Below are 13,194 nucleotides of genomic sequence, written 5' to 3'. Positions count from 1 at the left end.
GGTTTCTTATATAGACACAATCGTGTATTTGCACAGCATTGCTCTAGAAAGCCTGAACCCACCTACCTTTACAAAGAAAAGGACAATTTCCGGTGAACTCTGTCCTGTGAAACCTATACGTGCTTTCGGAGCGTGGGTCATTCTAGCGGGGCTCTGTCCCCGCAAGGCCCTGGTGCACCTGATGATGGTCTTGTGTGCTTCTCACGAATGGCTTGAGATCTCAGTTACTCTGGATCCTCACTGGGTTCCTAAGTCATAACCGTGATCAACTTCTGAAACCACAAAACACAAGGCAGTTCCTAACTCTGGGCCTTAGACCTACCGGGTCAAGTCTTCATATGTAACTTGTGAGTGCTTTGTACTCCGCCACACTCTTACTCTTAAAGAGATATAATAATTCCCACCACCACTGAGAATACCTTTGAGGTTTTCCTATGACAGTCATCAGTTTCATCCTCTTAAAAGCCTTATTCTAATCCATACAGAGGCTCCCCAGTGGCTTCATCTCTAACTGGTTTCTTCAGCATTTGGAACATTAGTGTGCTGATTTTAAGTGTGTTATGAGAATTTACTGAACATGTGTAAATGAATATAGCTACCAATGTAGTTGGAACTCATTAAATGGTAGCAAATACTACTGCCTCTTCCTCTATTCCCGTTGCTTCCACTCATATAAGTTATTATTACTTTCACCGTACAAGTAGAGATAAGAATTTTTATACATAGAACTTTTCTTTCCATCTGCCTCTAGCCTCTACCTTCCTTCATTACACTACCACTTGTAGATTTTGCCCTGTGATGAGACACCTTGTATTGTTCTGCTCCCAGCTTGGTGCTCAGAACGAAGGGCAAAGAACCTTTTAGGATCTGAAAAGAAGAAGGCTGGAAGGGGTTTGCAAAAGGCAGGAAAGGAGGAAGCATTTCCCTCTGCCAACCTCTAGCCCAGACAATATCAGACATCTTTTCTGTCAGGTAAAGATGAACAGTAGGCCGTTGGCTTTTTTCCCTCAACAGGCCCCATCTCATGTATGTGATTGGTCCAGAGTGGAGACAACTGAGAACTAAGTCCCCACAGATTCAATCTCCCCTGTGAGGGACACACTCTACTGTTTAATTTTGTTGTACCCATGGGAAAGGTAACGTGTTCTTCCCATCTGGTATTTCCCTTCTTGAAATTCTAGAAAGTGTGAGCAAAGTTCCCTTAGCTGGACACTGTTGGCTTAAGCCTGTGGTCCTAGTATTCAAGAGGCTGAGATCTGGGGATCCTGGTTTAAAGCCGGCATGGGCAGAAAAGGCTACGAATCTTTTACCTCCAACTAACCAGCAGAAAACCAGAAGCGGTGGTGTTCTAGCCTTGGGTGAGTGAAAAAGCCAAGCGAGCGCGAGGCCCTGAGTTCAAGCATCAGCGCTGGCACAAAGAAAAGAAAAGCAAAGAAAGGAGAGGAGAGAAAGAAGGAAAGCCAAGCCCTTCTCTGGGATAATGACACCATGCTTGGGCCTCTGGAGGCCACGGAGGTCTGGAGGAGCCTCTGGCTTGGCTCCTCCCTGCGAGGCTGTGCACCTTAGCTGATACATCGGCTCTCTCCTGAAATACACTCACGGGAAGAGCAGAGGAACTAACTGCACGGGCTTCTCCAGAAGCAAGCTAAAAGGAGAGCGCAGCTCTCCATTATTTATTTTCAGACACAGGAAACTATGCGAATGCAGACAGTTCTCGAATCCCCTCAGCTCCAACTCCCACCTACTCACCAAGGAAAGTGAGCCCTCCGAATTAGCAGTCTTGTGCGTCTCTCCCCTGCCATCCCTAGGAGTGAAAGGTTCAGAAGGCACGCAGCTTTTGTTTCATCCGCCCCCTTAGCTCTGCCCCCCCCCCCCGCCCCGGCAGAATCGAAAGCGAGGCTGCACCACTTTCTACCTGCCATTTACAAAGGTTGCAGTACTGAGAACACACAGATCCGATGAAGAGGAAGGGGGATAATTCTCCCCCACTGGAAAGCTTTGTGGATTCAGTTTCTGTCTTTGAAGTGTGTGAATCACAGTGTGGTGGTTTGTGTGTCTTATTTCCAAGGTAAAAGTCTGGGGCACATTCCTTCCAGAAGAAATTCAGTGCCAACTCTTTCCCATGGTTATGGTAGAACACTCGGAGTACTTTTATTGATAGCATACATTTTAACTTTTTTTTTTCAGTTGTTGGCACATTTTTAATTAAAATAACATTTAACGGTTTGAAGCTAAAAACCTGATGTTTCTGCCTAGGAAGTTTATAAGGGAATGATAACATATGGAGAAGTTTAACATTTAAATTGAATTTTATTATTTAAAACAGTAAAATATTTTATGACTACAACAATGCCCTGCCAAGCTCCATTTCAGCATCAAATGTGCTTTGTAAGGAGTCTTACAAAGCTAGAGGGAAGAAAAAAAAGAAGGCATTTTAATTTCTTATTCTCCAAATGCTTTTTATAAAAAGCCCCACAAACGTGTTTTCTTTACAAATGAATTCTTGTTCTCTCAGAACATCTTCAAACCTCTCCAACCCCACAGAAAAAGCCCTGGAGCCAGGATACCCAGGGGGCCACACTACTGACAGATCAAGTACAGTCCCCTGACTTGAAGTTGGCTTTGCAGGACCCCAAGGGTGCTATCCTGCCATCCCTGTAGTATTTCCTGCCCCCTCCTTCTGTTCAGAAGGCTGAGGTCTAGCAGGAAGTTAGGGTTTATCTCCTTCGCATGGGAGTGTGTTTAATTACCCTGAAGAGGAAGTTTGATAAGCAGCCTTCCTTCCTGGCCCCCCGTATTGCTCCCAGACAGCAGTCCTTCTCCTGACCTGGGAGCACAAGACCTTGCCCCCGCTTCCTCCCCCACCCTCTGCCCCAGAGGGTGTGAGACGCAAGGCTAGGGCTGGATGGAACTTCCAAGTGTGGCGCAGGCTTAAAGTGTGAACTTGAAAAATACCTTCAACTTTACCTCCTTTAACACAGAAATCCCCATGAAAAGACACGCATGTTTCAGATTGCGGTTCTTTCCTTTAGAAAGGGATTTCTTCGCCAACCCATAACCGAGCTCCAAACACAAACCGCCACCCACATATCCAGCCTCAGAACTGGCTTCCAATTTATACTTAATACTGAACTTTAAAGCACCTTTATGGGGCTGGGAATGTGGCTCAGTCGTAGAGCGCTTGCCTAGCATGCATGAAGCCCTGGGTTCGATTCCTCAGCACCACATACACAGAAAAAGCCGGAAGTGGCGCTGTGGCTCAGGTGGCAGAGTGCTAGCCTTGAGCAAAAAGGAGCTCTGAGACAGTGCTCAGGCCCTGAGTTCAAGCCCCAGAACTGGCAAAAACAAAACACCTTTATCCCACTCAAGGCGTGTCTCCCACTGCTGGGAGAGGCATTCCAAATTGGAATTTCAGTCACAGCCCTCACTCCCTCTGTCCTTTGCACTTTACCATGTACACACCCACCCTCTCACACTCATGAAGTCCCACACGGTCTCACGTGACTACAAATGATTATTTTTAGGATCATAATATGTCTTAACAAACTAGAATTACACAGTAAACTGACGGTCCTCGGGGAGGATCCCTACTGCCTTGGCAGGAAGCATATTTTTATTTTATTTTATTATTAAGTCGTTGTACAAGGAGGTTACATTTCCCTGAGTGGGGTTGTGAATCCATTCCATCTAGATTTATTTTTATCAGAACAATTTGAGCGTCCCTGGGTGTGGTGGGAATTCTGCACCACCTTACTGCTGCGGGGAAGGGCAGTAGCACTAGCTACAGAATACAGGGCAACGAGAGGGACAGCAGAGTCCTAGTTGTGCAGATACTGTGACTCCTTGTCGTGTGTGACTAACCAAGGTGCTTTTGTCTTCCTCCCCCTGTGTCTTGGTAGGAAAACCCAGTACTTTCTTTCCAGAGGACAGTTTTATAGACTCTGGAGAAATTGATGTGGGGAGAAGAGCTTCCCAGAAGATCCCTCCTGGTACTTTCTGGAGATCTCAGGTGTTCATAGACCACCCTGTGCATCTGAAGTTCAATGTGTCCCTGGGAAAAGCGGCTCTGGTTGGCATTTATGGCAGAAAAGGCCTTCCTCCTTCACATACGCAGGTAACCACACCGCCACATACCGCCTGGCCCCCAGCTCAAATCTTAACCCCAACCCTCCCCGGGAACCTGGAGGGAATGTTCTGTATTTTCTGTCATTTGCTCTTTTTCCAACCCTGCCTGTCAGACGAGCAAGGGGTTTGGGAGAGGAAGGAATCCAAGCAAGTCGCTTTGCTGATCTTTTCTGTGGTCCCTCACTCTCCTTTCTAAGTTAAGTCATCCGTAAGTGTAACCTATAAGAGAAAAGCATACTTCAAGCAAATCCTTCTGTTAACAGTGACGTCACCTTGGGTCACCCTCTCAGAGCAAACTTCCAAATCTGTACAATGGGAATATAGGTCAGGCACTTGGCAGGGCTGTTGTGAAGAAGAAAAAGGATAATCTATAAGGCAGCTAGCATATTATATGGCTCAAAACAAATACTAGTCTCCTTCGTTCCTTTTCTCATTCATGATTATACATTCACCAGGACACATGTTTATCAGAAACACTTAGAGAACTTGTCCAAGCGACTGGGGGTATAACTCAGTGATACAGCATGTGACAGGCCCTAAGTTTCATCCCCAAGGCCACAAAAAATAAAGAAAAGGAGAACAGCGTGTTCAAGAGGATAGATAAGTTAGAAGTCGTGAATGGGAGAGAAGAGAGATTTGTACAAGCTTCTCCAGCTGGGGAATCAGAGCAAAATAAACCATAAGTATCCTCCAGGCATCCCCCAGCCAAGAGCCAGGTAAGAGTTTTCATGGAAATGCACACAGATCTACTTGTTAAGATGGAGTCACAGCATGCTAGAGGAGCCTACACGCCTAGTGAATACAGATGTGTCATACTGTCCTGGGCATCCTTCCTCCAGTTTAACATGTGATAGAGCACACCTCTATCTTTCATTTGGTTGTAAAAAGCCCGCTAGCTAGGTGTCCTTGCTGATGGAGCAGTAGGTCTTATGAATCTACCTGTTATTCACACTGTGTGACAGAATTCTCTGGCGTTGTAGGCCAGCAGGCTCTGATCAATCGTCATTTGTATTTGACACAGCATGTAATTATTGATGGAGTTTGGGGCTAATCCAGTTGAGTCTTCCTAAAACTGCTCTCTGAAACTGGAGTGTTTACCAAGGCTTATTGACAAAGACAAATTCTAATCAAACCGTCATCTGCTCATGACTGACATGCCAATGTTCCAATCCCGATCTATACCCCAATAGACCTTGCTACCCCTGTCATCACTTGCACAGAGGTCACACAGTCTCAAAATGTCAGAGTTTCTAATGATGAGCCCACCACTGAAAAAGCTTGGCTTTCCTGGCATAAACACAGACTCACCACACATGCACCAGAAATGAAAACAAAAGCAGATGGAAATATCATCCACTACTTCAACTGCATTCACAAGAGAGTCTGGAGAATACTGCCATTACAAACAAATGGAGTCTTAGCTGGCCCCTGGTGGCTCATGTCTGTAATCCAGCTACTCATCAGAGAGCATGAGTCAAAGGTAGTTTCAGGCAGGAAAGTTAGTGAACTGCTTATCTCCAACTAAGCACCAGAAAAGCCAGAAGTAAGGTTGTGACTCAAGTGGTAGAGAACTAGCCTTGAGCAAAAGAAAGCTCAGGGACAGCAAACAGGCCCAGAGTTCAAACACTGATATTGGTAAAGCAGTCCCCCCTCCGACCCCCAGACAACTAAATGAAGTCTGAGGAGAAGCTGGAGTAGGTTGACCTGTTGTCCCATGACTGTCTCCTCTCTTCTGTCTCCATATGTGTTTCCTCCTAACTTTGCTCTCTTTGTGCTTTAGTTTGACTTTGTGGAGCTACTGGATGGAAGGAGGCTCCTGACCCAGGAGGCGCGGAGCCTGGAAGGACCCCAGCGTCAATCTCGGGGTGTAGTGCCTCCCTCCAGCCACGAGACCGGCTTCATCCAGTATCTGGATTCTGGAATCTGGCATCTGGCCTTTTACAACGATGGGAAGGAGTCTGAAGTGGTTTCCTTCCTCACCACGGCCGTGGGTAAGAAGCGCCACCCTCTGCGGTCTTCTTGGATGGGAGGATGAAGGGGGACACTGAGGTTGACAAGGAAACAAATGCGTCGTGCCCAGAGCGGTGCGACTCAGGCAGAACACGGTGCAAGGCCATCCTGAGCGGGCTCGCTAGGCAAGGACTTGGGTAAGACTCAGGGCAAGGAATAACAGGAGCAAACGAACAACCAAGGCTGGCCTCTGTGGCCACTGCCTCTCGCCTGCTGCCTGTGTCCACCAGCATCTGGCTCTCAGACCCCAAGAGTGAGTCCTGAGAGGGAGGCTGGAATCCTGGACAGCAGGCCTGTGGAGGCAACATCCCTCCTCTGGTCACTGATCGCCCACTTGTTTATCCGTAGGCTCACTCCGTTTAGCTCACTGACTTGTCACTTAGGTTTGAGTTGGGTTTCTCTTTTACTTTTGGAGCCAACAAGCCCTGGCAGCTAAGTAAAAAAACAAAGACTCAAAGAGAGATGCAAACAGCTTTGCGAAGCACTGGAGGAAAAGCATTACCGCTCACTCTGGGGCTTCCTTGAGACTAGAGAGGCAGGCCCTGCCCACGGGCCGAGCCAGTCCCGGCGTCACAAGTGAATCTGAGCGCGGTCGCTGTGCTTCCTGGCAGAAAGAGAACCTGGGTCACCTCAGAAGCCATGGATGTCGGGGTGGCCTGGGTCCTCCTGAAGGAATTGTTCTTCTTCCCCCACACTTCCGTCGCCTGGGTCTCCTGCGCCTGTGTCTGTGGTGTGCTGAAGGACATGGGAGAGTTAGGGGTCCAGCTCAGAAAAGATGTTTGTCCTGCGTTTCTGTTGGAAATGCTGCGGCACAGACTAGGAATAAAGTCCCCTCTGAGGAGAGGAGCTTGCAGGAAAAGACAAGTCTATAAGCCAGAACACTTGGGAAAGGAACCTTTTCCCGACAACTTCAGTGCGATTGAGAGCCGAGAACTCGGCCTCCGTCCTTGGCTAGGAATCTCTCCGACATGGGAAAACGAGATTCATGGAAATCTTTTGATTGGGCATTATGTTTCCAAAACTTTCACCAGACGCTGGTTCTTTTCTAACTAAGTATTATTATTTTTCAGGTCATTTTTTTTTAATTTGCCATTTCGCCTTTAGTATTAATTATTAATAAGCGTGGTTACAAAGTCTCTGTGATGAACGCATTTTCGTGCAAGGCGGGGAAGGGAAGGCCACTGGTCATCTGGCTCTGACAAAGGAAATGACCCTTTGTGCCCTCTTGGTTTTGGAGTCCATGGTCCCAGTCACTGGACCCACGGTGCCTGGAAGGGAGGGACTTTGACACAGTGTTCTGTTTCTCAACAGCCACCTAGCTCTGACGTGAAGTCCCCTGGGTTGGCAAGGACATGAGTGTGGGGATGGCCTCTCCTTCCCCGGCATCCCATTGGCAGGACCCCTGGCACCCCACGTTGGCAGGCTGTTGGCTTCTTGGACAGTGCAGCAGAAAGTATTCCCAGCCCTGGGTCTCTACCACAAACTTAGCTTGGAACCTTGCGCAGGCCACTTACGTTTTCCACCCTTAGTTTCACCGCGGCTCGGTGTGCGCCGGTAACCTGGAGACCAACATGGCAGCCCCCTCTCGCTCATTGAAAGCCCGGCTCTGACTCTCACTTTTCTTTTCTATGTCAGTCATGGGGCTTGAACTCCGAGCCTGGACGCTGTCCCTGAGCTTTTTCCCCTCAAGGCTAGCGCTTTGAGCCATGGCACCACTTCTGATTTTCTAGTGGATAATAAAAGAATCTCCCAGACTTTCCTGCCCGGGCTGGCTTCTAGCTGCCGTCCTCAGATCTCAGCCTCCTGAGTGGCTAGGATGACAGGCATGGGCCACCGCCTCCCAGCTTCTGGCGGGCACTTTTCCTTAAGCTGTCCCTTTGCGTCTTTGCTCCTTCGGACCCCGTGGTTTGTGTTTGGGGGCACAATTGTGGAGTCCTGAGTTCCTGCTTCCTGGGGTTCCGGGCTGGAGCCTCCTAGGCCCGGTTCACAAGGAAAGGTAGAATATCGGCTCACACAGAGCTTCCCCAGTCGGATTCACGTTTTAATAACTGAGCATAAATAGGAAAGGCTATTAATTTAACCCCCCAAAGAAAACTATTTTTAATTAGGAGATGCATCTTTGAGAAATAAGATGGTGGTACCAAGAGGTACCTTTGTCAGCACTTGGCTTGTCAGAGCTTGCTAACCTGTGCTGTCATAATGAGGGTAGTGGCTTTTGCTTTTCCCCGCTGGTTCTCTGTTCTCCCCTAAAGGAAGAAACTTGTCTCCACCCACCCCATCCCCACAAAAAGTAACTGTCTAAACAAACAGTGAAGGCAAAAAGGGCTAGAAGCACGGCTCAAGAGGCAGAGAACTCGCCTCGCGAGTATAAAGCCCTGAGTTGCCCGCCCCCAGTTCTGCTCTAAAAGAAAAGAGGAGCAGAATCTTCTCCAGCAGGGAGTGGGGCCTCGGGTTCTGCAGGTCGCGGGGAGTGGGTTGTCGGGCTCTGCATGTCTGACCAGCCCTGGGTGACAGTGATACGGTTGTTCACCACGTTTTGAGTAGCAAAGGGTTCGCTCACCTCAGAGTCCTCAGATGCTGTTGCAGAAAGGACTCTGCGGGAGGTCAGGCCGGAATTCAGACCCCTGGGTGTTTTTCGGGCTACAGCACAGGGCTGGAGCGAGCGCCATTCTGGTGGTCAGTCAACAAGGCTTTGAAAATAAATTTCTTCTGAGGACAGCTTTCCTTTTCTTCTTCCATCCACTGCCCCCCCCCCCCCGTCATAGTTATGATCATGGACAGTCGTGTCACCTCTTGGAACCTGGTTTTTCTTGTCTGGAAGAGGAAAACAAGAATAATGGGGCTTTGTAATCCTATCGTGAAGCATGGAGAGAGAAATGTGAGGTGCCTAGCGCGGTGTCAGCCGGGACACACGCTGGGTAAATGGAGGCAATTAACATCCCCCGCCATCCTCTTCCTCCTGCCTTCTGACCTGTCTGCCTCCCTGCAAGCTACAGTGATTGTTTAATGAACATCGGGTGTTTTTTTTCTTTTTTCTTTAATACAAAGACAGGCCGATTCTGATGTTGCTCTTAATCCCTCTTTTCCCGGGAGTCGGGAGTGGAGGCATTGAGGCTCAGCTGTCTGTGGTTGTTACCTGTGAGCTGTGAGCTGTAATTTGTCTTGGCAGGTTAATTAAAAGTTTAGGTCTGGTTTTAGCGAAGTCATTATAGTCCCAGTATACAATGGTAACTCTTGGGTTTGCTTCACGCACAAATCGGAATATGACCCTCTCCTTGTTACATGTCGAAATGTAGATCAAGAACTTTAAGAAGATGCAAGATGTCAGAATGCCGAGTATTTATGTCTGTTTGTAATTAAGTAACAGGAGAAATAATTGAGTTTAATTTAACAAATAGCTACAGAGTGCATGCTTTTGCTTTTCCTTCCCTTTAATGCAATCCAGCTGATGATTTTAAATGAAATGAGTTTATCTTTTTTTTTTTTTGCCTTGAAAAAAATCCAAAAGCACTTTATAAATTGGATGTACAAATATAAACCACACAGGGACCCAATGCTGACAGAGCTCTTACTGCACTGGTGCACACGTGTGTGTATGTGTGCACACATGGGCCCACACGTGTGGCTGTGCACACCCACTGATGTCAGCTCGTTTCAGAAGCAGTGGTCTTCTGCCCTCATTTGGAGATCCAGGATCCCAGAGGCCTCTCTCTCTCTCGCGCTCTCTTTCTACTCGTGGCTCCTCTGAGACGGGTAGCCTTGAGGACCCCAGATGTGGAATGAACTAGGAGGCTGTACGCACTAGCTAGGGGATATCGTTCACGACGGCGGTCTGCAGAGAGCCTTCCCGTGCAGTCTTTAAGTCTGGCGGCAACTCCATTAGGTGGTTGTTCTTAGTTTTATGCTTTTGCCGTTCTTCCCTCCACTCCAGGTAAGGAAATGGAGGAGGGTTAGAGCTGTCACATAGAAAGGTAGGACATGAATTTGCATCTGTCCGACGGCAGTGTGTCTTGATTTTCCTTCTCGAGCAATTTGTCTCGCCCTTGAGTCAGGCCCATTCGTTGGGTATTTCTAAGTCCCGTCTCCCATCTCTTTGTTCGTTCATTCATGCAACAAGCATTTCCAGGGCACCTATGTGTGTTGGGGGACAATGTCTAACTATATTTCATGTTTGTAATTTAATCCTTATGGGATCTCTGAGATTCGAATTTTGTGTGTGAGTGTGGGTCTGGGGAAGAGGTATACTAGAACTTGAACTCAGGGCCTGGGCACTATCCCTTGGCTTTTTCGCTCAAGACTGGCACTCTAGCTCTTGAGCTGTAGCTCCACTTGTGGCTGTTTTGTATTTAACTGGAGATTAGAGTCTCACAGACTTTCCTACCTTAGGCTGGCTTTGAGTTGTGGCCCTCAAATCTTACACTCCTGAGTAGCTAGGATTACAAACATGAGGCACCAGTTCCCAACAGGCCTTGAAATAGTTCGATCTGTAATTTACAGATAAAGACGTCTAGTGTTAGAGAATTGAGTTGACTTGCCCATAGTCAAGGAAGCACAAAGCTAGGACAGAAACTCTACCTCTCCTGAGGTCTCCACTGTACCGCAGTGACTCACTGCTATTAGATATTTTTAATTCTGTTAGTATGCTCTGGGACTTAATTTTCCCTTTGTTAACTTACCTCCAATTTTAAATAACCATCCTACATCAACCCATGAAGTTTTCTTGAGAAGTTGTTAAAAAGACCATGAAGAAAATCTCACAGCATCCAAAACTTTCAAAATCAAGATACCTTTGTATGAATTTCTTGCAATCCGAAGACCTAACAAGTTGGCATTACAGTGTTCTGAGCCCCTAGATAGCATCTGATCTGTTCATTTAGGTTGATGCTGAAGTATAAAAGGACAGATCAACCTGACATTGCAGCCACATGAGCCAAGCTAGAAAATAACGGCACTGCCCTACTTGGATTTAGAAACCCAGAGAAGAAAAATGAGAAGCATTGTTAGAAAACATAGGGACTGGGAGTTTTTATGAGAAACGTGCTCTGGTTTCCTTGGTGCTAATTGAAAAAGAAAGAGCCGGTTTGTTTATTGTCCGAGCAGCCAATGGAAATCAATATGTCCTATGTCCAGAGCCTAGGAGCATATTTAGCTCCTTTTTTCCTTCTATCCATCTTTCCTTTATCCAGCAAACGTTGCACCCCTGCCCTGTTCCATACTGAGGACACAGGGAAGGTACGGCATTCCCCCTCATACATGTAGGTAGGTGATGGTCTCGATTAAGGGAAACTGAAGTTTTATATAGCAATTGCCTGTAAGCCAAAGGAAATTCCAAGCAGAGGAGGCCCATCCTGGTCAGAGTACCAGCAGGGCGCAAGGGACAGGAAGGCGTATCCAGTTGGATGGGGTGAAGAGGGCTCTGGATGGAGTCCTGTTTGCTCTAGACCTTCAGGACTGGGCTGAATTTTCACACTGACAGAAGGAAAATGGGAAGGCTAGTGGAAAGAAACTATTTTAGGTATGGGGAATGCCATGAGCAGAAAGGTAGGTGGCCATGAAATTAAGAACCGGCTACAAGGAGCCCATAATTCTGTGTGCAGAGTGAGGGAGACCCTGCCAGTGGGAAGTGAGCTACAAGGAGAGGCTTGAACATCTCCCAAAGCAGAAAGTATCTTCTGTAGGGAGAGGGTGTCATGGCAGGGTTTTGAGTAAGGGAATGAAAAAATCAGAGCCAGAAGGATTTTTTTTTTCCCCCTGAGGCCCAGAAGAACGTAGGATCTCCTCTGTTGGATCATCAGGAAAACAACAAAGATAGGACAAGAGAAGGAAGTGCACTGCACTGGTGCCAGTGATATTTTCATTTGCTTTCCCTGAGATCCGTTCCTCTTTGTTCGCTGGTGGGTCTACACACTTGCACCGAAGCATCTGCTTTTCATGGGTTAACGCAACTGGGTCCTTCGTGATTTTTCAAAGCATACTAGGAAGGGCTGTTTCTTTATTTCCCTCAACTGGGCATTGGCCTCTCTGTGTATTTATAAGGATATGGAGAGAAAAGTCCTGGCCATTGTAATTTGTCATTTGCCTAAAAGCCAAAGGAGCCACTAAGGCTGAGAAGGCGTTTTCAGTTTTTAATGAGCCCCTTTCCCACCTCCTCCCCGATCCTCTTGGTCTGAATTATTCTGTAAGGAAGAGATAGAGCCATGCAGAAGCAGGTTCTCTTGGTGATAAATTAACCTTCCTGTAAATGACGTCGGCATCACTTTTGTGAATTTTCTAAGGGAAACACTGCTTTGGAAAAGTGCCCCGTGAATCCACCTCTCCCTGATGCGGTGATTTATTCAGAGCAATCTGGTATAAGTAGGATGAAATTGTAGGCCAGGGGAGAGCGCAAGTCAGCACATTGGAGACAGAAGGAAAGAGCTCGGAATATCAGAGTGCTCTATCTGCAGACTCAAAACCAGCTCTGTGGCCCCTGTCTGCGCTTGGTGAGGGGCGAAGGTCACCTCTCCCCCCACCCCCTCCCCTGCTTCTGCGGCCCCGGGCATCTTTACCTTGGACTGCTCGTTCTTCTGAATCCCCTACTGAGAACCTAAAGGCCGGAAAGAAGGAGACGCTGTGTGCCACGTAGCCGAAGCTTGCCGCCCTGCAGGAGATGCCGAGACACGTGACTCGTCTGTGGAGAAGAACCTCGCAGGAAGGCTTTGCGGCCCTCTTGCTCAGCCCGAGGTGCGTCCTCCCAGGCCCGGGACGGCACTCCAGGAGGTGTACTGGAAGCCAGCCTCTCTCCCCCTTGCCTTCTGCCCTCCGTGCTCGGGGCTGTTCGGCTCGTGCGTGCCACCTCATGGTCACAGGAGAACTGCTGTCCGCGTTTCGTCTCTAGGTGTGTGAGGTTCCGAGCTGGGCATTACGAATGACCCCGGGGCGGACATGGTACTTGTCGTGATGCTTGCCGCAGCACTTCTCACGGGCCGGGGTGACACAGAGAGACAGAGAGGACTCCCTCACCTCACTGACGAGGGAAATGGCTGAGTTCCATCTCTCTTCACCCCCCAAGGAACCCAG

At 48.0% G+C, this 13,194-nt stretch overlaps 1 protein-coding gene across 3 annotated transcripts in view; it reads left to right on the top strand.

Annotated features, from left to right (window-relative positions):
• Positions 1-13,194, top strand: part of Tenm4 (teneurin transmembrane protein 4) — a 567,737-nt gene that overhangs the window by 387,677 nt on the left and 166,866 nt on the right. For all 3 annotated transcript variants that reach the window (XM_048361201.1, XM_048361200.1, XM_048361199.1), the window contains 2 exons: positions 3,900-4,114; positions 5,906-6,116. In XM_048361201.1, coding sequence (XP_048217158.1) covers positions 3,900-4,114; positions 5,906-6,116 — 426 coding nt within the window. The remainder of the gene's footprint in view (positions 1-3,899; positions 4,115-5,905; positions 6,117-13,194) is intronic.

Source organism: Perognathus longimembris, chromosome 13, assembly GCF_023159225.1.
Source record: "Perognathus longimembris pacificus isolate PPM17 chromosome 13, ASM2315922v1, whole genome shotgun sequence".
Lineage (NCBI taxonomy): Eukaryota > Metazoa > Chordata > Mammalia > Rodentia > Heteromyidae > Perognathus > Perognathus longimembris.
Note: the sequence above shows the minus strand (reverse complement) of the source record. Positions and strands in the feature narration are given on the sequence as shown.